The 22,211-nt window shown below is 45.7% G+C and overlaps 1 protein-coding gene across 13 annotated transcripts in view; it reads right to left on the bottom strand.

Moving 5' to 3' along the window:
- Positions 1 to 18,088: 18,088 nt before the first annotated feature.
- PRKAG2 (protein kinase AMP-activated non-catalytic subunit gamma 2) overlaps positions 18,089 to 22,211 on the bottom strand; it is a 326,330-nt gene continuing 322,207 nt past the window's right edge. For all 13 annotated transcript variants that reach the window (XM_077997756.1, XM_077997757.1, XM_015135316.3 and 10 more), the window contains one exon: positions 18,089 to 19,189. In XM_077997756.1, the coding sequence (XP_077853882.1) occupies positions 19,158 to 19,189 (32 nt within the window). In that variant the 3' untranslated portion in view covers positions 18,089 to 19,157. The remainder of the gene's footprint in view (positions 19,190 to 22,211) is intronic.

Consider the following 22,211-nt stretch of genomic DNA (forward strand, 5'->3'; position numbering starts at 1 on the left):
GAGAGAACAGCCAGCTGGAGAGGAACCAATGAAAAGCATTAGAGGCAGCTCTTGGCTGGAGGAAGAAAGCAGTCTGCCTTCAGCGTCTCATACAAAAGTCTCCTGGTGCACTGTGCAGAGCCAGGCTTGGTTTAAAGTCTCTATTGTTAGTCAGATGTCAGCACAACCAGGGTCAGGGTCAAACAGGGAACTCACAAAATGAGTTGAATATTAAAAAAAAAAAAAAAGTGATGTGCCCAGATAAACTACAAGAAAAAAAGGCCATCTTTAATTGATGAATAAGAAATTTTAGCTGTTAATTTCCATGAGGATTACAAATGTTAAGATTACTGCAAGCATAAAATTAGCCAACTGTCTATAGCTCAAGAAAATTTGCCATTCAGTATGCCACATATTAAACAGTAAAAATATTCAAGCAGGACACTTTTGAAAATAAGCTTCATGCCCTGATGGAAGAATGGATTATCTCAGAGAACTGAGCTCAGCAGTACATAAATTCTTAAATGAAATATCCAATCCTTATTTGGGAGTGTAGCTTTATCTTAGTGTTTGCTGAGATACAGAAGTTCATTAGTAACTTGCCAGCTGATGTAAGATACAGATAGGCCATGACATTAGCATACTGTGTCTGTATTGCTAGTTTTATTTCCGGTGGTACTGAGATCAAGCACCGTGCTTGCTGGTTAGTTATACGGCTTTTTTTTTTTTTTTCTGGGGAAATTTTAGAAGGCTTTTTGTGCCCTAAGGGTCCCTCTGGGGTTTTCCTGCTGCAGATTGTCATGTTCTGTGCAATGTGACTCTGAGATCCTGGTCCACAGCTGATTGGGTCAGAGAGGGGCACCTGACCCCAGGGCAGCCAGTTTCTAAGCTGGCCTGTGGCCGACTCAGAGCTCTGTTCAAAAGAGCCATCTATTCTGTGTGGTGATTGGCTCGCTCAGCCAGAGGATGTTTGACTATAAGATGCGAGAGTCTGCAGTCAGAAGCAGGATGGAGGCTGAAGGACACCCAGGGAGACTGGAGCCACAAGGCAGCAGAAGCCACGAAGCAGAGAGAGCAACCATGGATGCCGGGATCACGGAGGAGTGGGATGATGGGGAGCAACCACCGCCCACTATTGCTCTTGGGGTGATGGCAGAAAGAGCAGCAGAGCAGGGCTGTATCCCCAACAGGGTTCCTGTTCTAAGCACATTTGTGTGCGAGAGGCTGGCTGTGCAGCTGCCTGACCGTTCTCTGTTTCTTTTCAGTACAACCCTGTCACTAAGGTAACCAGACTATAGCTTTTTCTAGGGAGCCAGGATACCAAGCAAAGCCTTCGTTTATCAAACTGACTCGTTCTCACTAGGGGCTCTCAGAATCTCTGAGTGAGTTCGGCCAAGTGCTGGTCTTTGCATGTCGGTATTCAGCCAGAATACATGCAAAGGGAGAGAAGGGTAGGCCAGCTAGTAATGCAACCAAGAGAAATATTAGGGAGTAGATAATTCAATTCTATGAAATCGAAGGATATGTCTTAGAAAGTATTTATGTATTTATTTCTGAAACAGGGTCTTGCTCTGTCACCCAGGCCGGAGTGCAGTGGCACAATCATAGCTCACTGTGACCAAACTCCTAGGCTCAAGGGATCCTCCTGCCTCAGCTTCCCGAGTAGATGGAACTACTGGTGTGGGCCACCACACCTGCCTAATGGTTTTATTTTCAGTAGAGACAAGGTCTCACTATGTTGCCCAGGCTGGTCTTGAATTCTTGGGCTCAAGCGATTCTCCTGCCTCAGCTTCCTAAAGTGCTGGGGTTACAGGCGTGAGTCACTGCGCCTGACTTGTCTTAGAATTTGTGGTAAATTATTACAGTAGTCCTCCCTTAACCGCAGTTTTGCTCTCTGTGGTTTCGGTTACCCATGGGTGACCCTGGTCCAAAAATATTAAAAGAAAAATTCCAGAAACAATTCGTAAGTTTTAAGTTGCGTGCCGTCCCTGAGTCGCGTGATGAAATCTTGCTCCATCCTGCTTTGTCCAGCCCAGATGTGAATCAGATATCCCTTTCTCCAGGTACCCGCACTGTGCACACTACCTGCCCTTTAGTGACTTGGCAGCCATCCCAGTTATCACATAAGAAAAACATAGTCGGCCGGGCGCGGTGGCTCAAGCCTGTAATCCCAGCACTTTGGGAGGCCGAGATGGGCGGATCACGAGGTCAGGAGATCAAGACCATCCTGGCGAACACGGTGAAACCCCGTCTCTACTAAAAAGTACAAAAAAAAAAAAACTAGCCGGGCGAGGTGGCGGGCGCCTGCAGTCCCAGCTACTCGGGAGGCTGAGGCAGGAGAATGGTGTAAACCCGGGAGGCGGAGCTTGCAGTGAGCCGAGATCCGGTCACTGCACTCCAGCCTACGCGACAGAGCGAGACTCCGTCTCAAAAAAAAAAAAAAAAAAAGAAAAACATAGTCTATATAGGGTTCAGTACTACTCATGGTTTCAGGCATCCACTGGGGGTCTTGGAACACATTTCCCGTGGATAAGGGGGAACTGCTGTTCTTTTACAATTTGAGATTGTATAAACTGGGCACAGTGGTTCACACCTGTAATCCCAGTGCTTTGGGAGGCTGAAATGGAAGGATTGCTTGAGGTCAGGAGTTTGAGACCAGCCTGGGCAACATAGGGAAAACATGTCTCTCCAAAAAAGCAAAAAAAAAAATCTTGGGATTGTGTAAATAAATTTCCATTAAACAAGGATTGTTGATTATAACAATGGCCAACATTTCATCTTTTTAGTTTTGTGGCTTTTTTACTCTTGAAACCTCTTTTTGCATTTAAATAATTTTGCTTCAAATAGGGTAAAGTATTAGCAGAGACAACAAAGACTACTCTCGGTTACCAGTAGATCCATGCAACCAAAGCTTCCCGAAGAGTCAGGTTTTTTCTTAAGGCACTCACTGGTAAAGTTATTGTTACTATTATTATTATTATTATTATTTTGAGATGAATTCTTGCTCTGCCCTCCAGGCTCGAGTGTAGCGGTGCAATCTCGGCTCACTGCAACCTCCACCTCCCAGGATCAAGCGATTCTCCTGCCTCAGCCTCCTGAGTAGCTGGGATTACAGATGTGCACCACCATGCCTGGCTTATTTTTTTATTTTATTTTATGTTTTTTTAGTAGAGACAGGATTTCACTATGTTGGCCAGGCTGGTCTTGAACTCCTGACCTCAAGTGATCCACCAGCCTCAGCCTCCCAAAGTGCTGGGATTACAGGCGTGAGCCACCATGCCTGGTCAAAAAATTATTATTTTGTATGCAGGTGTAATAAAATGCATAAAAGAAATCATATTTAAAAATCTCTTGAAAATCTATGATCCAGAGGAAACTCCTATTAAAACTTTGGTATAATGTACTTCTAGACTTTTTCTAATCACATTTCTATGTATTTAGAGCCGACAAAAATGAAATCATACTGTCCATACCATTTAATGCCATCTGTTTGGCAAATATGCATCAATTTTGAATGTCTGTGTAGTATTCCATATAATGGAATACTATATAAGCTACTCCAACAATAATAGCAATCTATGGAGCTTTTACTTGGATTCAAGTGCTTTCTATGCATGACCTCGACTAACCCTCACACTGACTCTAAGAGGATAGGTATGATTTAGTGTCTCCATTTAACAAGCAAAAACCTGAGGTTTAGGGCTGCTGGCCTGCCCAGTCGCTCCCCGTCACGTGGAGATCGGAAGGCAGGCTCACTGGCTCCAGAGCACGCACCCTGACAACCACTTTTGTGCTTCCTATTGTTAGAGCTACATGCCAATTGTTATTTTGGTATAAATATCATTTTTTAAATTAAACCAGATAATCATATAATATGATAAATGTCATAAAACATGTTTGAAAAGTAAAAGCAGTCCATTTTTATACCTTTCTCACTAACATTTAACTAACTCAAATGACAACTTACACTAATTCTATTCTTAGAGACATTAATGAAATTGCTGTGTTCATTCCCTCCATTCCTCTCCTGCGGGTCAAACCGCCCCAGACAGGGACACCACGTGGCTTAGAGAGGCCTCTGGCTGAGCTCCTCCCCTGCTGGCAGCTTCTCGGCCTCCCCAGACCCAGCCAAATGAGAAGCCACAGCCTGGAGACAGGAAGGACACGGTACCTCTCCTCCCCGCAGTCCTGTTCCTAGGACTTCCACCATGCCCTCTCCTCATGTTTTGTCCCCATGCTGAAGGCTGGGGATTAAATTAAAGAGCATCCCTACACATGTTGCCTAAGACCCACTTGGTACATATTTCCCCAATAGGAAAGCAGCACTGTACCTTTCCTTACAAAGGCTATTTCTAGAAACTGCTTGCTAGGTGTAACTTGAACCTGATACTGGTCAATACTTCCCCTGGAAGCAGAGTGAGCTCATGAGCTGAGGGAGGGCTGACTTTCCGCTTTATTAGATTGTGATGCCCAGTGAGGTCGGCAGATATTTTCCAATTTGATTCAGATGATCTCTGAGAAATGGTCAGTTGAATCTGGATTTCCTAGGAGGAAGCTCTTGGCACCTCGTTCAGTCTTCTGTATGGTTACATGCAGGGCTAGAGTCCAGGAGATGTACTCAGAAGAGGCACAGATGGATTCTAGTCTCCTGTGGCATCAGGACACATTTAAAGAATTCAAGGTCTTCAAAGAGGAACACAGTGCCCCAGGAGTATGAAAAGCTGTCCAAGAGGCTGGGTGCAGTGACTCACCCCGTAATCCCAGCACCCTGGGAGGCCGAGGCAGGAGAATCAGTTGAGGTCAGGAGTTTGACACCAGCCTGCCCAACATGGCAAAACCCATCTCTACTAAAAATACAAAAGTTAGCCAGGCGTGGTGGTGCATGCTTGTAGTCCCAGCTACTCAGGAGGCTGAGGCAGGAGAATCGCTTGAACCCAGGAGGCAGAGGTTGCAGAGAGCCGAGATCACACCACTGCATTCCAGTCTGGGCGACAGAGCAAGACTCTGTCTCAAAAACAACAACCACAACAACAACAACAAACTGTCCAAGAGCTACACAGGAACAGGCAATGGAAAGAGAATCAATTTCCAGGTTTTCAACTGACATGGACATGCCCTTTCCTAGATGGGTCTGCCTGGAATGCACCTGAGTTTGCTGTGGCTCTTTTCCTACCTCAGAACAGAAAGGTAGACCCCTCGCCAGTCCTAAGTCCTACTAGGTCTCATTGTTCCTGGTGCATCAAGCACTGGGACACCACATCAGGGAGCACTCCTTTAATGCTTCACGGGAACATCACAAGCCCTAATGCTTCCTATGCTCTTCCTTCTCATTCACATTTACCTTCAGGCTGCAGCCTGCACACTTACAAGTGTGGTGTTGAGTCGGGAAGTTCAGAATTCAGAAGCGAGGCAGAGAAGGGTGGTGAGAAGAGCACTTTTCATGGACTCCCCTCTTCCATCCCTGGACTGTTGCCAATAAATCTCAGTTTTGAACAAGAGTTTCATGAAAGCAAAATAAAGAGGACATTGAAAAGAAATAATGTATATGTCTATGACAACCACTTTTTTTTTTTTTTTTTTAACAGAGGGTCTCACTGTGTCACCCCGGCGAGAGTGCAGTGGCACACCCATAGCTCACTGTAGCCTCAACCTCCTGGCCTCAAGCAATCCTCCCACCTTGGCCTTCCAAAATGCTGGGATTACAGCAGTGAGCCACTGCAACTCATCTAAAAACTACTTATTAAAAACAGTTATCAGAACATAATTCTTTTCCACTGCTGTCTCTTAAAACTCCCTCTCCAGCATGCATTGTTAACTGGAAAGAAAAGAACTTCATTTTATTATTTTCTTTTATTTTTGAGACAGGGTCTCGCTCTGTTGCCCAGGCTAGAGTGCAGTGGTGCAATCTCGGCTCGCTGCAACCTCCACCTCTGGGTTCAAGTGATCCTCCTACCCCAGCCTTCCCAGTAGCTTGGACTGCAGGTGCGTGCCACCAGACCCAGCTAATCTATGTTTTTAGAAGAGACGGAGGTCTCACCATGTTGGCCAGGCTGGTCTCGAGCTCCTGACCTCAGGTGATCCACCCGCCTCGGCCTCCCAATACGCTGGGGTTATAGGTGTGAACCAACACACCCAGCCCAAAAGAACTTTAAATAACCAAAGCAGTATATGATGATTAAGCTAATTCTATTTATGCAAAATAAGTTAAGCAAAACTCAACAGAACTGAAAAGACAAGTAGAAATCATGTGGGAACTTTTAATACTCTTCTCTCAGTAATTGGTAGATTAAGTAGTTTTTGAAAATCAGTAAGGATAGGGAAGATTTGATAACAAAGTCACCAAACTTGTTAACACACGCCTATAGAACATTGCACTCAACAAACGGAGAATACACGTTCTTTCCAAGCATATATAAACCACTTATGAAAATTGGCCCTGCAATGGGTCAGAAAGCAAGTCTCGACACATTTCCAACAGTTTCTCACATCGATCATGTTCTGTGACCACAATGCAAATGAGTTAGAAGTCCATAACAAAAACATAGAAAAGAGAACTCTATACTTCTGGAAAACAGGAAGTTCACATCTACATAATTCATGGGTCGAAAAATCAGAAAGAAAATTAGAAAATATTTAGAACTGAATAAGAAAAATGCTACAAATGAGCACTATGAGTCAAAATTTATGAGATGCCATAAAAGGGAAAATTTTAAGCTTAAATGCTTACTTTAGAGGGAAAAAAGACTGAACGTTAAACAGCTTCGTAACCTATTTTATAAGTTAGGACTGGGCACGTCGGCTCATGCCTGTGGTCCCAGTACTTTGGGAGGCTGAGGAGGGCAGATGGCTTGAGCTCAGGAGTTTGAGACCAGCCTGGGGCAACATGGCAAAACCCCGTCTCTACAAAAAATTAGCTGGGCGTGGTGGCATGCGCCTGAAGTCTCAGCCACGCAGGAGGCCGAGGCAGGAAGATCACCTGAGCCTGGGTAGTTGAGGCTGCAGTGAGCTGTGATCGTGCCACTGCACGTCAGCCTGGGCGACAGAGTGAGACCCTGTCTCAAAACAACAGCAGCAAAAGATTAGGACAAAGGATAAACTCAAGGAAAGCAGAAAGGAGAGAAAAGAAAGAGCAGAAACCGAAGACACAGAAAACATAAGTTAAATATCCATAGGGAAAAGTGTTGCTTTTGTTTTTATTTTTGTTTTGAGTAAGAGTCTCACTCTTCTCCCAGGCTGGAGTGCAGCGGCACCATCTTGGCTCAGTGCAACCTCCACCTCTGGGGCTCAAGCACTTCTCCTACCTCGGCCTCCCGAATAGCTGGGATTACAGGCGCCCACCACCACGCCCGGCTAATTTTTGTATTTTTAGTAGAGATGGGGTTTCACCCTGTTGGCAGGGCTGGTCTCGAATGATCTGCCCACCTCGGCCTTCCCAAGTGCTGGGATCACAGGCGTGAGCCACCGCACCTGACGGCAAAATGTTGTTTTCAGAAAGAACTAATCAAACTGGCCAGCCTCTGGCTGGGCAGCAGGTCTAGAAAAGTCATTCATCCAGATGGAAGCAGGAGGATGGGAAGGTGCAGGAGGGAGGTCTCTGAGAAGAACGGAAACACAAAGTACCTGAGGTGCAACTCACTGTGAGGAGGCGAACAGGTTTCTAAAAAATTTCCATAGCAGCTGCGCCATTTTGCTTTTCCACCAACAGTGTACAGGGTTCCCTTTCCCCCCACGCTCTTGCCAACTCTTGTTGCCTTAGGTCTTGACAACAGCCATCCTAACAGTAGTGGGGTGATACCTCATTGTGGCTTTGACTTGCATTTCTCTCGTGGTTAGTGATGCTGGGCCTTTTGTATATCTTCTTTGGAGAAATGTCTATTCAAGTCCTCAGCCCATTTTTGAATCAGGTTGTTATTTTTTTTGCCATTGAGTTGTAGGAGTTCCTTATATATTTTGTTATTAACCCTTTATCGGATGTATGGCTTACAAATATTTTCTTGTATTGTATCGTTGCCTCTTCACTCTGTTGGTTGCGTCCTCTGATGTGCAGAAGCTTTTTCGTTTGTTGTAATCCCATTTGTATATTTTTGCTCTTGTGGTTGTGCTTTTGGTGTCATATCCAAGAAATCATTGCCAAGACCAAGGTCAAGGAGCTTTTTCCTTATGTTTTCTTCTAAGAGTTCTGGGGGATGAATTAGTGATAGAACACGAATGGAACACTAAGCAAATGAAAAAGTGATTGGTGAGGTCATCTAGGGATAGGGGCTTTTCAGGTGAAGAGGAGCACACGGCAGTTGATGATGTTGGCCACAAACATTGGAATCTGAAGTAGAAGGAAGGGAGGGAAGCCAGCGAGTGTTCAGAGAAGGAGGGGTTGTGGGTTGGCTGTCTCCTTTGGGACTTGAGCAAGGGGGCTGGAGAAGGAGCAGTTTGCCCTCAAGATCAGCGCGTTCTTTCCTGCGATGATCACACACTTGAAATTAACGGTGGACAGGCAGGGGTGCGAGGCTGCCACCCTGCCTGTCATTTCACTTTCCAACAACATGTGCTCCCCGGATCCTCAGACGATCATTTAATTTCACAAACAGAGGAAGGAGCATTTGTTCTCTAAGATACTTTGCAAACAAGAGAAGAAAGTGCACCCTGTTTTCTTTTTTAAAAAGTGTTTACACTTCCTAAAAAACACTGTATTTTTTAAAAAAAGCATTTGGGTCAACTAATTTATAGCATAAATAGGACTTTATGGGGGGAAGTATTATGAACACATCAAAAGTATTCATCACTATATGTTGTGCTAAGATGCCTGAAATCTATGATATGATTACTTTAAGTGAGTTTCCTTTCAATGCGCTAATAATAGTAGCATGCCCTATTTCTAATGAATGCATTTTAAAGTACCAGGAAATGAATCTCTGTTGCCATTTGAAAAATCTCAAGTGTCTGTTTTTAACTCTCAGCCATATCAGATACATTTTAATTTTAATATGTCTCAATTAAGATACAGTTACTTTGAAAGGAAAGAAAATGGTTTACTTTTCTAAAAAAATTTTATAATCATTTGGGAACAACTTTTTATTATGGAACATTTCAAACACATAGTCAGCACTTAACTCTGTCACACTAATCAATGCCTGGCCAGTCTTGTTACATCTGTCCCCCAGGCCATTCTCCCACCTCTATTCCTCTGAATGATTCTAAAGCAAATCCCAAACATTATATTAGTTCACGGATAAATGTTGCAGTGTATGTCTCTAGCAGATGAGAACTTTTTTTTTTTTTTTTTTTGAGACAGGGTCTCACTCTGTTGCTCGGGCTGGAGTGCAATGGCATGATCTCAGCTCACTGCAGCCTCGTCCTCCTGGGCTCAAGGGATCCTTCCACCTCAGCCTCCTGCATAGCTGGGACTACAGGGGCATGCCACCACGCCCTGGCTAATTCTTTGATTTATTTGTAGAGATGAGGGTTCACTGTTGTCCAGGCTGGTCTCGAACTCCTGGACTCAAGCGATCCTCCTGTCTTGTCCTTCCAAAGTACTGGGATTACAGGTGTGAGCCACTGTGTCCAGCTAAGGACTGAGGAGGGGGGACTCATGTTTTAAAAGGACAAAACCGTATCCATAATACCATTATCCTACCTAAAGAAATCCTGGAATGCCTCAGTGTTGCCAACTACTCAGTCGCTATTCAACTCTCTCAATTATGAAATCATTTTTAAAAAGGGTCTCCACATTGAATTTGGCCTATGTAGTTGCATTCATTCCCCCTGCCCCCCCACTTTGTTTTCTTACGTGTATCGGTTGAGGAATATGGGTTTTGTGGATTCTGCCCATTGTGGGCTCATTGCTTGGGTTCCTCTGTCTGCATTTCCTGTACACGAATAGTTAGACCTAAGTGGCTTGATCTGATTCAAGTTTGATTTTTTTTTTTTTTTGTAAGAAGACAGGATAGGTTTGACCACTGTTTGATCTGAGGTCTTTCTTTCTTCCTTTAAAAACATTAAATAGAAGGCATACGGGAGGAATCTGCTGTGGGAAAGCAGCGCAGACCGATGCTGTTGCATCGCATCTCCCAGGAGCAAGGCCACATCCAGCTTGGGGAGTGGCAGTGAACATCTCTGTTGATTGTGTCCTTGGCTGTGCAGAGGCTTTGTATTTTGATGCAGTCCACTTGTCTACTTTTGCTTTTGCTGCTTGTCCATCTGTTTTATTTACATGATCTCACTGAACATAAGTGTTTTTATGTGCCAAGTGTTTTACTTACATTATTTCACTTAAGCCTCCCAAATGCCTTCACAAGAAGATGCTGTTATTCCCATTTTACAGATCTGGAAATTGAGATCCAGAGAAGTGAAGAACCAGTTTCAAGGCTACAGGTATAGAGGGGGAGGATCAGGAGCAGCCCGTGCTCATCATGGCGACTGCACATCCACTGACCTCTAGGATGCACCTAGAGATTGGCTGCCCCCCGCTTTAGCAGTCAGCCCAAAAGGCAAACATAAGAAATGTTTCGGGAGGGAACAAGGGCCTCTGTCCTTTCCTGTCCTGTTGCTCTTTTAGCTTGACTTGCATCCCCTTGTCTTCTTGATGAAGCATTTAAGATGGACACACTCAAAGTGACACATTCTGCTCCCAACTAGGAATCTCTTACCTCCCTCAGGGTTCCCTCTGGGAGGAGACGGACTCCTAAGTTGCTGCCTTGGGTGCCCTTTATGCTTCCTAGGTCTAGTCTCTCTGTTATTAAGATTGAGGCTTTGATCTCACCTAATGGTGAAAAAGGGTAAAAATGTCAAAACTCGTATTGCAGAAAAAAAAAATCAGTAAAATAGGGTGCAAAGAGAGGCATTTGTATTAACTTCCTGGGGCTGCCATAGCAAAGTGTCACAAACTGGCTAGCTTAAAACAAGGGACATATATTCTCTTACAGTTTTGGAGGCCAGAAGCTGAAATCAAAGTGTTGCAGGGCCACGCTCCCTCTGAAGGCTCTAGGGAGAATCTGTTCCACGCTTCCTTAGCTTTCGGGGTTATGCCAATCCTTGGTGTTCCTCAGTTTGTGCATGTGTCACTCCAACCTCTGCCTGCAATGTCACATGCTGTTCTCTTTGTGGATCTGCTGTGACTCAATGTGCCCCCTAAAGTTCATGAGTCAGAAGCCTAATCCCCAGTGTAACAGCACTGAGAGGTAGGACATTTAAGGGGAAGAATGGAACGGATTAATGTCTTTATGGTGATAGTGGGTTTGTTATAAAAGCAAGTTTGGGGCAGGTGTAGTGGCTCAGGCCTATAATCCTAGCACTCTGGGGGGCCGAGGTGGGTGAATCACCTGAGGTCAGGAGTTCGAGACCAGCCTGGCCAACATGGCAAAATGCTGTCCCTACTAAAAATACAAAAAAATTAGCTGGGGGTGATGGTAGGCACCTATAATCCCAGCTACTCAGGAGGCTGAGGCAGGAGAATTTCTTGAACCCGGGAGGCAGATGTTGCAGTGAGCCAAGATCACGCCACTGTACTCCAGCCTGGGCGACAGAGTCAGACTCCATCTCAAAAAAAAAGCAAGTGTGGGCTCCCTCTTGCCTTGTGATGCCATTGGCCATGCTGTGACTCAGCAAGAAGGCCCTCACCAGATATCGCCCCTTGATTTTGGACTTCCCAGCCTGTAGAACCATGAGCCAAATAAACTTCTCTTGTTTATAAATGACGCACTCTGTGGTTTTCTGTTATAGCAGCACAGAATGGACTAAAACAGCATCTGTGTCCAAATTGCCCTCTTTTTATAAGGACATTGGTCATAGTGGATTAAAGCCCACCCTAACGGCTTCATCTTAACTTGATTATATTTACAAAGACACAATTTCCAATAAGGTCACATGCATAAGTAACCAGGGGTGACAGTGACATTATATATTTTGGGAGGGACACAGTTTAGCTCCCAGCAGCCATTTGGAACTGGGATTAAGAGCACAGGCTATGGCCAGGTGCAGTAGCTCACGCCTGTAGTCCCAGCACTTTGGGAGGCCAAGGCGGGAGGATTGCTTGAGCCCAGGAATTTGAGACCAGCTTGGGCAACATAGGGAGACCACATCTCTACAAAGAAGAAAAAACCACACATTAAATTAGCTGGGCGTGGTGGCACATGCCTGTAGTCCCCGCTACTCAGGAGGCTGGGCTGGGAGGATCACTTAAGCCCAGGAGGTCAAGTCTGCAGTGAGCTGTGACTCCACCAGTGTACTCCAGCCTGGGTGACAGCGAGCTTGTTTCCAAAAAAAACCACAAAAAACATAAACACACACACACTCACACACACACACACACCCCAACCAAAAAATGAGCAATAGGATTTGGTATTAGACTGTTTCAAAGGCCTCAAATTTGGCATGGTATGATCTTTGCCAAATTAGTTAACATTTCTGGGATAATAAAGACTACCTCATGATATTGTGTGAAGATTTAAAAAGATTATGTGTAGAAAGCACGTGGCTGAGTGCCTGGCAGGAAGAAGCACTTGGTGGCTGGCAGGTCTCCTCCCCTTATTTTTCTTTGCATTATTGTTATTGGCAGTTTAGTAGTAATTATTAACAGTCTGTGTGGTCTAAGCAGGCCTCATCATGAGGGTGAGGTTTCAGCAGGACTTGAAGGAGGCAGGGGAGCTGGCCCAGCTGGTATCTGGAGAAAATATTCCAGGGAGAGGAAACAGCTGTAGCAAAGCTTCCAGATCCTTCTTACATTGCTCTGCTTTATAATATTTTTTTCTTTTTCCTTTCTTCCCCCACACTAGAATGCAAGCCCCCGAGCATGAGTTTACTGCCTCCTAGATGAGTCCTAAGCCCCCAGAACAGTGCCTGGTGTGGAGCAGGGCACTCTGTGGGCACAGTGTAACAGTTGTTAAAGAAATCAGTATTGGAGCCCAGAGGGATTGGGGATGAAACATCTCTTTTGTGTCTTTTTTTTTTTTTTTTTTTTGAGACAGAGTCTCACTCTGTCGCCTAGGCTGGAGTGCAGTGGTGCAATCTCGGCTCACTGCAAGCTCTGCCTCCTGGGTTCACGCCATTCTCCTGCCTCAGCCTCCTGAGTAGCTGGGACTACAGGCATCTGCCATTACACCCGGCTAATTTTTTTGTATTTTTAGTAGAGACGGGGTTTCACCATATTAGCCAGGATGGTCTCGATCTCCTGACCTCGTGATCCACCTGCCTCGGCCTCCCAAAGTGCTGGGATTACAGGCGTGAGCCACCGCGCCCGGCCTCTTTTGTGAAGTTCTAAAAAGTCATGAGATGATGTGGACTGTGAGCCTCATGAGAGCCCCCTCATTGCAGGCCAGTTTGTTGGTGCCTGTTTTTGAGAGACTCCTCCAAACCAGGGGTACCACCTCCCCCTCTTTCCACTGGACACTTCTGATTAGAACTTATTCCAGGGGCTGGTCCTAAAGCAGTATTTTTAAATTAAATTAAATTATGTATTTATTTAAAGACAGAGTCTTGCTCTGTAATCCAGGCTGGAGTGCAGTGGCAAGATCTCGACTCACTGCAACCTCCGCCTCCCAGGTTCAAATGATTCTCCTGCATCAGCCTCAGCCTCCCTAGTAGCTGGGATTACAGGTGTGTGCCACCACACCTGGCTAACTCCTGACCTCAAATGATTGCCTGCCTCAGCCTCCCAAAGTGTTGGAATTACAGGCGTGAGCCACTGCGACCGGCCTACTGTTTTTTTTTTTAAACAGACAGGACCTTGCTCTGTCACCCAGACTGGAGTGTAGTGGCACCGTCTCGGCTCACTGCAGCACTGATCTTCTTGGGCTCAATTGATCCTCCCACCTTAGACTCCGGTGTGGTTGGGACCACAGGCACACATCACTACACCAGTTATTTTTTTATTTTTTGTAGAGACGGGGGTCTCACTGTGTTGCCCAGGCTGGTCTTGAACTCCTAGCTTCAAGTGATCCTCCTCCCTTGGTCTCCCAAACTGCTGGGATTAGCAGTATGAGTCACAGCATCTGGCCCCTAAAATAGTACTTTAAAAAAGTTTCTGGAAATTGTTTCATCTGGCAAAAGTAAGACAAGGGCCAGAGATGGTACATGGAAATTCTCAAAACATCATGGAATCGCAGGTTTGGATTTCAAGAGGCTCAGGAATGAGCCCATCAGATGTCTCCCTCCGTGCAGGTGAGGCGCAGTCTTTTGTACTTCTGGCTCCTGGAGCCGGCCTTGCTTTTCTTTCTGAGCAGGCACTGGGACACTTTGCTCCCTTCTCCTAAAAGGCAAGGGGGGCTCCCTCCACACACGGCTACATCGTGTTCTTTGTGCACAGTTGGTCTGTGCACTTGGCCACCTCTGGATTTGTCTGTAACGCTGCAGATTATGTGGCATCTCTCTAACTTTATCAAGTCAACTGGCAATCTAGAGGGAAAAGCTTTGTGCGACGGGGACATTGCACCAGCGCCAAAATCCATGTAGATGTGCTGGCCTTCACCAGCCACTGTCCAGACTCTGAACAGACATCAGTCGAGCACCTGCCACATGCCGGATCCTTGCCAGAGCTCAGAGCATCGAGATGAACAGGTCACCCTCCTCAAAGGACTCAGGGGACCACCGTGTCAACAACTGCTACTAACATTTATATGGTCCTTTAGAGCTGCAAAGTGCTGTTGCCTATAAACAACTTGCCAGGTGAGAAAAACCAGTCTAAGCAAGGTAAGGGATTGCACAACAGCTTTCTGGCAGTGACAGCTGTGCTGGGTAGCAAACCCTCCTTTGACTCCAGACGCCAGCTGCTTTCAACCACTGCTCTCCACTGGCCAGGAGGGAGTGAGGGTAGGGAAGGGACAGTGACTTACAATAAACACAGCTGTGCGTGTGTGGCGGGTCTCGTGCAGCATAGAGGGAGGGGGCCTCTGTTTGCTGGGGAGGGTCACAGCAGAAGTCGTATTTGATTCAGGCCTTGAGAGATGAACAGAATTGTTCTAGATGGAGAATCTGGAGACAGGGCGCAGGCAGGCAGGTGTGGAAGCTGGGGACCCTTCTGGAGTGCAGGGGAGTGTATCAGAGTGGGCAGAGGCCGGTGAGGGCCTCCATCTCCCAGCTCAGTAGATAAGGCTGGATTCTCCAGCAGTCAGGGTTTCCCAGCACTGAAGTGATTCAATTTTGGTTTAAAAATGCAGCCAGGCATAGTGGCCATAATTTGGAAGGGACACCTCTTAGGGCTTACAACTCAAATGCATTCAAAGTTGTTGGAAATGCTGCCCTCTTAGAGGTCTTTTCAAAGGGGTGGGGAGGAGGATTTAAAAATGCACAGAAAACGAGGAGGTTCCTAGCTTTTCTGCTTTGTGTGTGGAGGAGCAGAGGTGAAGGAGGCTGTGTTGGAAACAGGAGTGAGGTGCCCGGCGGCAGGGCTGTAGACAGAGGTGAGAGCTCCTCCCCTGCCACCCTCTCCCCTTGCCTGGCGGGTGAGTGAGGCCCCTGGGGGAGCATCGCTTCCGTGTCTCCTATGTTCTCTGCAGCTCAGACAAGTCGGCCACAAGCGCAGGGCTGGCTCTGGCCGCTTCTTCCCCAGTGGCCCAAAGGGCACAGGTGAGGAGAGGGACAGCAGGGAAGGAAGGAAGCTGCTCGGAGTGCGGCATCAGCCCGGCTGAGAGCCCGCCGCTGTGTGCCAGGGACAGCTCCCATCCAAAGCCTTTCGCCCTCCAATGCCTGCCAGGCCCAGGCGGTGGCTTGAATGAGCGAGCTAGGGGGCCCAGGCGTGGGCAGAGGAGCAGGGCCTGGCCCATCGCAGCCCCCTCTCTCCACCCCGAGTTGTGACAACCGAAGATGTTTCCACATTGCCAAATGCCCCCCTGACCAGAATCTCCCCTGACCGTGAGGACTGTCTGCTTCCCTGAGTTTAGAAGACTAAACCCTCCTAAGAAATGTCCTAAGAAATTCTATCAGTTCAATACATTTACATTATAAACTCTTCTTAGAGATTAGAATGCGAAACAGAACCAACATCCTTGATTTGTGACATGCACCTGCCCTTATCCACCACCCAGGTGACATTCAGGACAATCCTCTCAAGTGCTCTCAGCTCCGCCTCAGGGCGGGGTTGGGACAGCACAGGGAGCCAGTGCCCACGGGGTCCCTGCGAGCCTCACCATGACAAGGTCAGGGCAGACACCTGGGGGTCAGCCAGCAAGGGTTTCTCTATCTAGAACTACTTAAAACGTATTCCCTTCAAATCTCTCCAATACATATTTACCAATGTGTTGCCTTTAACTAGGCTTGGCCTCTTTCAGGGCCACTTTCCCTCATTCCTACAAAGGCACCGAGCAGGAACAGCACGCTCACCACAGCCAGGTCTTCCCCATTTGCGAGGAACAAATGCCAGCCCTTCATTGGAAGAGGGTACAGGCCTTTCTTAGTTGTAGTCTGACAAAAGGAAGAGAATTCTTCAAGGCCAAGCCCCAGCAAGAGGCCTGTGGTGAGCCATGCTGTGCCTGGTGCCTCTGCACCACTCAGGAGCCCGGAACAAGCTCGCTTGAGGGAGACCAAGCTCTGCTGAACAAGCCTTGCGGGAATAGGAATCGCAAGGACCTATGTGGCCCAAAACCCTTTTCTAAAGCAAAACCATGCCATGTCACCTACACATCTAGATATATGCCACATCATCTATGTAACTATACACGTAGTTACCTACAGTCATGTGTTGCTTACCCATGGAAATGCACTGAGAAATGTGTTGTTAGGTGATTTCATTTTTTTTTAGACGAAGTCTAGCTTGGTCGCCCAGGCTGGAGTGCAGTGATGCGATCTTAGCTCATTGCAACCTCCGCCTCCCATGTTCAAGTGATTCTCCTGCCTCAGCCTCCCAAGTAGCTGGGATTACAGGTGTCCGCCACCACGCCTGGCTAATTTTTGTATTTTTAGTAGAGACGGGGTTTCACCACGTTGGCCAGGCTGGTCTCAAATTCCTGACCTCAGGTGATCCACCTGCCTCGGCCTCCCAAAGTGCTGGGATTACGGGCGTGAGCCACTGCGCCCGGCCTAGGTGATTTCATCTTTGTGTGAACATCATGGAGTGTACTTGCACAAACCTAGATGGTGCAGCTCACTACACGCCTGGGTTATATGGTATGGCCTATGGCTCCCAGGCTACCAAACTGTACAGCATGCTACTGTAGACAATTGTAACACAATGGTATTTGTGCATCTAAACATAGAAAAGGTACAGTAAAAAGATGGTATTTTAATCTTGTGGGGCCACTGTAGCATATGCAGTCTGTCCGACTGAAGCATCTGTACACGGCCCATGACTGTACCTGTGTACGTGCCACATCACCTGTATGTAGATATGTAGTCTGCACACACACTCATGTGTTGGGCACACAAACAAGGAACAGATTGATAAATTCTTTGAGTTTCAAAATTGTGTTGTTTTGGCAACTTTGTGACTTTTTCCTTTCTCCCAAATATTACCATTAGCTTAAATCACAACCACTATTGTTTCTATGGGGAAAACATACACATTTGCTGTCTCTCTCATATTTGGCCTACTAGGAAATGAAAAAACTGACAACTTAGCACACATGCAAAAAACCTGTGTGGCAATTTTAAATTAAACATATTCATACTCGGCTGGGTGCGGTGGCTCATGTCTGTAATCCCAGCACTCTGGGAGGCTGAGACGGGTGGATCGCCTGAAGTCAGAAGTTTGAGATCAGCCTGGACAACATGGTGAAACCCCATTTCTACTAAAAATACAATTAAAAAAAAAATTAGCTGGGCGTGGTGGTACACACCTGTGATCCCAGCTACTTGGGAGGCTAAGGCAGGAGAATCACTTGAACCTGGGAGGCAGAGGTTGCAGTGAGCCAAGATCGTGCCACTGCACTCCAGCCTGGGCAACAGGGCAAGACTCTGTCTCAAAAAAATAAAATAAAATAAAATAAAATAATAATATATTCACACTTAACAGTGGAGACAGATAGTTTACGAATTAAACCCTGACTCTTTTTCCTGATAACGGAAAAGAGATGAAATTCACGTACTTCTTTATTTGGGGAGAAATAGCTAAGTGGAAAACTGCACGTAGAATTTTAATTGATAGGTGCTGAAATACAAGGCATTTTAAATAACTTCTTTAACAAAATGGTAGATAGTAGGATTTATTTTAATTTTTCAATCTGAAAAAAAAAACCCAAAAACAAAAAAAACCCAAACTATCCTCATATATATATATACAGTGTCAACATTTTCAGAGCACTTACATTAGGAAACATTGTTTCTCTTCAACTGTATGACAATACTGTATATGCCACAATAAAATTTACAAACACAATCGCATCGGCAGTCATACAAACATCATGATTTTACATTTTAATACACAAGAAAAAAAATAGACATCTTCCCGGCACTTGGCTCCCGCCTGACGGCAACGTCTCCTACACGTTTGAGACCTCAGCTTTGAAAACCCAGCAGCGGCTGTTTCAGAAGTCATGTCCTTTCCAGATCCAAACTTAAATAATGAGAAATTTGCCATTTCAAAATAACTGAGAGTTTATTCATGGGTGTGGTGAAGTTTACCCCACCAAAAGATGTGTAAAAAAATGGCATGAAAGTAAAACTAAATAAAGCTGTTGTAAAGCAGCCTTGTTGACACGGTAGCCCGGAACGAAACACGTGTAAAAGTGTCATTACAGTTTTAAAGTCATTCGTTATATTCAAATGACAACTTTTTGACAAATCTAATGAAAACAAACTGATTTGGTAAAAGGTTCAAAGACTTCCACATTCAAGCTCGGTGTGGCTTCGCACGCGTGCGCCCCGGCTGCGGAGGTGACATATTGCTGTATTCGGACATAAGGCACTGTGATCTGAACATGCCGTGCACTCACCTTATGTCGCATCACCTGTTCCATACCAGTGAACTCTTTGAAATGAAAAATAATGAAAACTTCAGGACACAGTGCACTTTAATGACATACAGCATTTAAAATCCGTCAGACAAAGGTCTGAAAACAGTCTTTTAATGCAAGCCTGAATCTTCAAGCACATAAAATCTTTCTTTTTTAAGCTTAATTCCAACATCACTGGAAGAAATACCCATCATTAAACCCTGATATACATTCTTAACCACTTGCAGCCAGTGTTCATGAGGCAAAACGTGACCCAGAAACTTTGTTCAAGTTCTCCTCCTAGGGCGTCTACATTCACGGCGGTCACTCTGTTTCCGTCTCCTTTTGTTTGGCACCTGTCAGTGGATGGAAGACGAAAGTTTCAAAGCTCATGGTAACAGCAGGGTTCTCTCCCCCAGGGGTTTCTACCTGTGCCTGGCAGTGCCTTAGGAGGATGATCCAGAGGCTTCGGAGGAGGGCAACGTGGGAAGGAGCAGGTGGCCCAAGCTCCCATCTCCCACCCAATCGTTCCTGCAGCTTGGATCCATGTAACATCTTGTCATTCTAAATATGTTAGATTTAATTTGGAAAAAAAAGAGTTCCACTCCTAAAAAAATTTACTAAGAAATATGTAGGTATGTTTTAGTGAAGGTGTGAAGTATTTCAGTTGTGCACACTTAAAAATATGTGTTTAAAAAAGCTTAGGCCAGGCGCGGTGGCTCACACCTATAATCCCAGCACTTTGGGAGGCCAAGGCAGGCGGATCACCTGAGGTCAGGAGTTCAAGACCAGTCTGGCCAACATGGTGAAACCCTGTCTCTACTAAAAAGACAAAAATTAGCTAGGCGTAGTGGTGGGCACCTGTAATCCCAGCTACTTGAGAGGCTGAGGCAGGAGAATTGCTTGAATCTGGAGGCAGAGGTTGCAGTGAGCCGAGACCACACCATTGCACTCCAGCCTGGGTGACGAGTGAAACTCCGTCTCAAAGTAAAAAAATAAATGAAATGAAATAAAATAAAATAAATAAAATAAAATAAAATAAAATAAAAGCTTTATGGTATTCCTAAGGATAATGGCACCTAACAAGTATCTGGCTAGGACATTCCACAGTGGATTGGCAGGAGAGCTACTATTTTTCTCATCACAGGAGTTTCTCTCCTATTTTTTCACCAGATGCTAGACCCCTGAAAGACATTGGCAATCTATTAGAATATGTGGCTAAAATATTGTAGCTCCTAGCATCAGACTGCCCACGCACCGGATGCACGCACACACAGGTTCATTCAGGCAGTCTAAGTTTGACAATGAACTATTGCTAAAAACTTTCTGAAAAAGAGAAAATGTTATTGTGTTGAACCAGTATCCCTATGGGGAACGGTGGCCATTGCCTAGTGAAGAGAGTCACCCTAGTACCTTTCAATCAAGTAACAGCAGACGCTTCATCAAACTGCCTCTTACTGACTATTCCACGGACAACCACCTAACAGTGCTGGTCCTGGGCACCGCGCCTCATCGCACACACATGGCTTTCATGCACGGCTTTCAGCTTTTCTCATAGCATCCTAGGAGGGAGACTGGCCTGTATCAGCCCACTCCTTCTCCACTGAAGAAATTGAGGCTGAAGGAGGTGAACTGACTTGCTTACGTTCAGACAGTGCTCGGGTGGGACGGCTGGGACTTGGCCTCACAGTGGGGGCCTCCTCGTTCACTGCTTGTAGTCGGCTGTCCGCCGCACACGGAAGCACGTCAGCGACTGTTGATCAGATGCAGGCGTCCCACTCCAAAAGTTCACGTGCAATCCAGTTATTAGTAATGTGGAATATTTTCCTCAACGAATCGTGTTGTATACGCTGCATCATAAGGAATTCCAATCCAGCTACCCCCATCTTCACGGCACAATTTCTATGGTAACATACATTCCAAATTCCAGCTGGAAATAGATTCCTCCCTGAGCCAGCACGGATGGGAGGGGCATTGCAATGACTTAGAATTTTTGAAATACCAAATCTGGATGGAAATTTGAACTCATCCAGTACAACCGTCTCATTCTTATGGTTTGAGATCTCAAGAAACAGAGAGGATGAATCACTTGACTTGTTTACTCTTTTTGTAATGTCCAAAGAGACAGCCAAGAGCTGACATTCAGCCTGACCCTGCTGGGCAGACTGTGTCCCTTGGTCCAGGGCTGGAAATGGGCTTTTTCTGAAGGTGCTAAGCTATAATACCTGTGGGGATAAATCTGCCCAAAGAGGACTTTTTCTAGTGAGCACGAATGTGCTGTGCAGTTACGCCAGCTTGGAAATTTACATGAATTTAATACGATGGTCTGGGTGAGTCGGGTTCCCTCTCTTCAGTGTTGCCTGTGAGATTCCTCCACAGCTGCACTGTTCGTTTTCAATGCTGTGTCGTATTCCATCGAATGAATGTGACACAATTTATCCATTCTTCTTTTCAAAGATATTTGGATTATTTCCAGTTTTATGACGTTGACATGCGTTTAGTTCTTAATATTTCATGATTATAAAGACTATTGTGAGATTCAGGTCTTTCAAACACTTGAAGTTTGCAAGTGACTGCACCAGGCCCCATTTCTAGAGTTTCTGATTCAGTGGATTCGGGGCGGGGCCCCAACGTGGACATTTCCTAATAAATTCCAGGTGGCGGTGATGATGCCTGGCCTGAGGACCACCTCTGAAAAATCACTGCCATACTGGAATTTCTCTTGGTGTTCTCATTTAGCGAATGAGACATGTTTGTTGCAGGTGGTGAAGATTCCTTTAGGGTAGGTATTTTTGGGTTACAGACTGTAGAAACTAGTCTTAGCTGAAATTTCTGAACTAAAGAGAAATCAATACTGTAGTACACACACCATTTAATATTTGATTCTTAGAGTTCAAAGGGCATGCTGTTTGCTCCCACATTGGGTCGATGTGGCCCTGACAAAGGCTGGGTTGTTCATATTTGACTGGGCTGGGGAGGCGCAGGGATGGGAAGAGGAGGAAGAGGGAAGGGAGGGCTGGGGTTTTAAGAACTCTGAAGCCCACCTCTTACTACTGAGTGTGTGAAATGAGAGGACGGCCAGCTCCTCTTGTCCAAAGCCCTCTCCTCCTCTCTCTGCTCCTCGCTGTCTGCGACCCTGGGGGCTTGCTCAAAGTCAATCTGTCAGAAAATGAGTTTAACCACACTCTACTTGAAAGTGAATATAATTTCTGTGCAATATTAATGAATAAAAGTTTGTGTAAGTATTCTGTTTTATCTACTAAAAAATACAAGGTTTTTATTTTATTTTTTCTCTTTAAGGAAAGATGAAGGTATCAGTAGAAGCCAATGACATTCCCTCTATGTTTCTTATGTTTCACTAGTTCTCCCACAAAGCAC

Source organism: Macaca mulatta, chromosome 3 (assembly GCF_049350105.2).
Source record: "Macaca mulatta isolate MMU2019108-1 chromosome 3, T2T-MMU8v2.0, whole genome shotgun sequence".
Lineage (NCBI taxonomy): Eukaryota > Metazoa > Chordata > Mammalia > Primates > Cercopithecidae > Macaca > Macaca mulatta.